Source organism: Lepidothrix coronata, unplaced genomic scaffold (genome assembly GCF_001604755.1).
Source record: "Lepidothrix coronata isolate B3197 unplaced genomic scaffold, Lepidothrix_coronata-1.0 Scaffold506, whole genome shotgun sequence".
Classification (NCBI taxonomy): Eukaryota; Metazoa; Chordata; class Aves; order Passeriformes; family Pipridae; genus Lepidothrix; species Lepidothrix coronata.
Window position 1 is genome coordinate 11,749 of NW_016690686.1, and position 2,519 is coordinate 14,267.

General features: G+C 58.4%; 1 protein-coding gene across 1 annotated transcript in view; it reads right to left on the reverse strand.

Annotated features, from left to right (window-relative positions):
* The window catches only part of PTK2B (protein tyrosine kinase 2 beta), a gene marked incomplete at its 3' end in the record, with an annotated part of 27,502 nt that overhangs the window by 11,130 nt on the left and 13,853 nt on the right, over window positions 1-2,519 (reverse strand). Inside the window, exons 4-5 of the mRNA XM_017839832.1 lie at window positions 2,276-2,376; window positions 1,314-1,482 (exon numbers count right to left, since the gene is read on the reverse strand). Coding sequence (XP_017695321.1) covers window positions 1,314-1,482; window positions 2,276-2,376 — 270 coding nt within the window. The remainder of the gene's footprint in view (window positions 1-1,313; window positions 1,483-2,275; window positions 2,377-2,519) is intronic.

The following is a 2,519-nucleotide window of genomic DNA, read 5'->3' on the forward strand; positions in this document are numbered from 1 at the left end:
GGGAGAGGAAACACTGGGATAACCAGGATAACCGGGATAATGGTGGGTGGGAGGAGAGAGAGGAGGGATGGAGAGGGAGAGGAAACACTGGGATAACCGGGATAACCGGGATAACGGAGGGTGGGAGGAGAGAGAGAGGGGATAGAGAGGGAGAGGGAAAACACCAGGATAACCGGGATAACTGGGATAACAGCAGGTGTGAGGAGAGAGAGGAGGGATGGAGAGGGAGAGAGGACATTGGGATAAGCGGGATAACCAGGATAATGGTGGGTGGGAGGAGAGAGAGGAGGGATGAAGAGGGAGAGGGAAAACACTTGGATTACTGGGATAAAGGTGGGATAATGGCGGGTGGGAGGAGAGAGAGGAGGGATGGAGAGGGAAAACAAGGATAACTGGGATAACGGCAGGCTGGGAGGGGAGACAAAAGGGATGGAGAGAGAGAGGGAACACCTGGATAACTGGGATAATGGCGGGGAGGGAGGAGAGAGAGGAGAGATGGAGAGGGAGAAGGAACACTGGGATAGCCGGGATAATGGTGGGGTGTGAGGAGAGAGGGAGGGGATGGAGAGGGAAAACACCTGGATAACCGGGATAACGGTGGGATAACGGCAGGGTGGGAGGAGAAAGAGAAGGGATGGAAAAAGGATAAAGAAGGGATGGAGAAGGGAATGGAGAAGGGATGGAGAAGGGATGGAGAGGGAGAGGGAAAACATGGATAACTGGGATAACGGCAGGGTGTGAGGAGAGAGGGAAGGGATGGAGACGGAGAGAGGACATTGGGATAACCGGGATAACCAGGATAACGGCGGGGTGGGAGGAGAGAGGGGAGGGATGGAGAGAAGGGATGGAAAAAGGATAAAGGGATGGAGAAGGGATGGAGAAGGGATGGAGAGGGAGAGGGGACACTGGGATAACCGGGATAATGGCAGGGTGTGAGGAGAGAGGGGAGGGATGGAGAGGGAGGGGGAACACTGGGATAACTGGGATAACGGCAGGGTGGGAGGAGAAAGAGGAGGGATGGAGAGAAGAGATGGAGAGAAGGGTTGGAAAAAGACAAAGAAGGGATGGAGAAGGGAATGGAGAAGGGATGGAGAAGGGGACGGAAAAGGGATGGAGGAGAAGGGGATGGAGGAGGGGATGGAGACAGGATGGAGAAAGGGTTGGAGAAAGGGATGGAGAAGGATATCCCACCCCTGGCCAACCCCCTTCCCTGTCACCCCAAGGCCCCACAGCCAAGTCTCCTCCCTCCCCCCCTCTTCCCCTCCTCTCCCGCCCATCCCGCCGCCATCCCAGCCCCGTTCCCGCATTCCCGCGGCTCCCATCCCGGTATCCCAGGTATCCCAGGTATCCCAGGTATCCCAGGCACCTGTGGACGCAGCTGATGGCCTCCAGGTAGGCCATGGCCTTGCCCACCTGCAGGGCGTAGAGCACCAGGGTGGGCACGGGCGGGCGCGGCCGCCGCTGCTCCAGGAACTGCCCCAGCTGGAACGGGACATTCCCGGCGGGATCAGCGCCCGGGATGGGCCCCCGGGGGGAGATCCCGGAAAACCAGGAGCTCCAACCCCCCCTCGGGGGGAAAATCCTGGGAAATTCCTACTGATCTGCGTCCAGCCCACAGGGATAAGGATTGGGGATCACCCTGGGGTGGGGATTGGGGATCACCCTGGAATGGGGATTGGGAATCACCCTGGGATGGGGATTGGGGATGGATCACTCTGGGATAGGGATTGGGGATCAGTCTGGAATTGGGATCAGGGATCACCCTGGGATAGGGACTGGGAATCACCCAGGAATTGGGATTGGGGATCACCCTGGGATGGGGGTTGGGGGTCACTCTGGAACTGGGATTGGGAATCACCCTGGGATGGGGGTTGGGGGGTCACTCTGGGATGGGGATTGGGGATCACCCTGGGATGGGGATTGGGAATCATTTTGGGATAGGGATTGGGGATCACCCTGGGATGGGGATTGGGAATCATTATGGATTTGGGATTGGGGATGGATCACTCTGCGATGGGGATTGGGGATCAGTCTGAGATGGGGATTGGAAATTGCTCTGGAAATGGGATTGGGGATCACCCTGGGACGGGGATCTGGAATCACTCTGGGATGGGGATTGGGAATCACCCTGGGATAGGGATTGGGGATGGATCACTCTGGGATAGGGATTGGGAATCACCCCGGGATGGGGATTGGGGATCACCCTGGGATGGGGATTGGGAACCACCCTGAGATGGGGATTGGGGATCACCCCGGGCTAAGGACCGGCACTCACCTCTCCGTATGGATAGAGCTCCATGACGATCCAGGTGGGCTCGTCCTCGGCGATGCCGATGAGCTTCACGATGTGGGGGTGGTCCAGCTTCTTCATCAGCACTGGGAGAGGGGGACAAACCTTGGGATGGGCTTCCAGAGCCCCCAGTCCCCATCCAAGGGGTGGGGGACGGAGACGGAGCAGGAGGAATTTCCTAGGATGGCTCCCCCTCTCCTGGTTTTTCGGGATCTGCATCCTGGTGGTG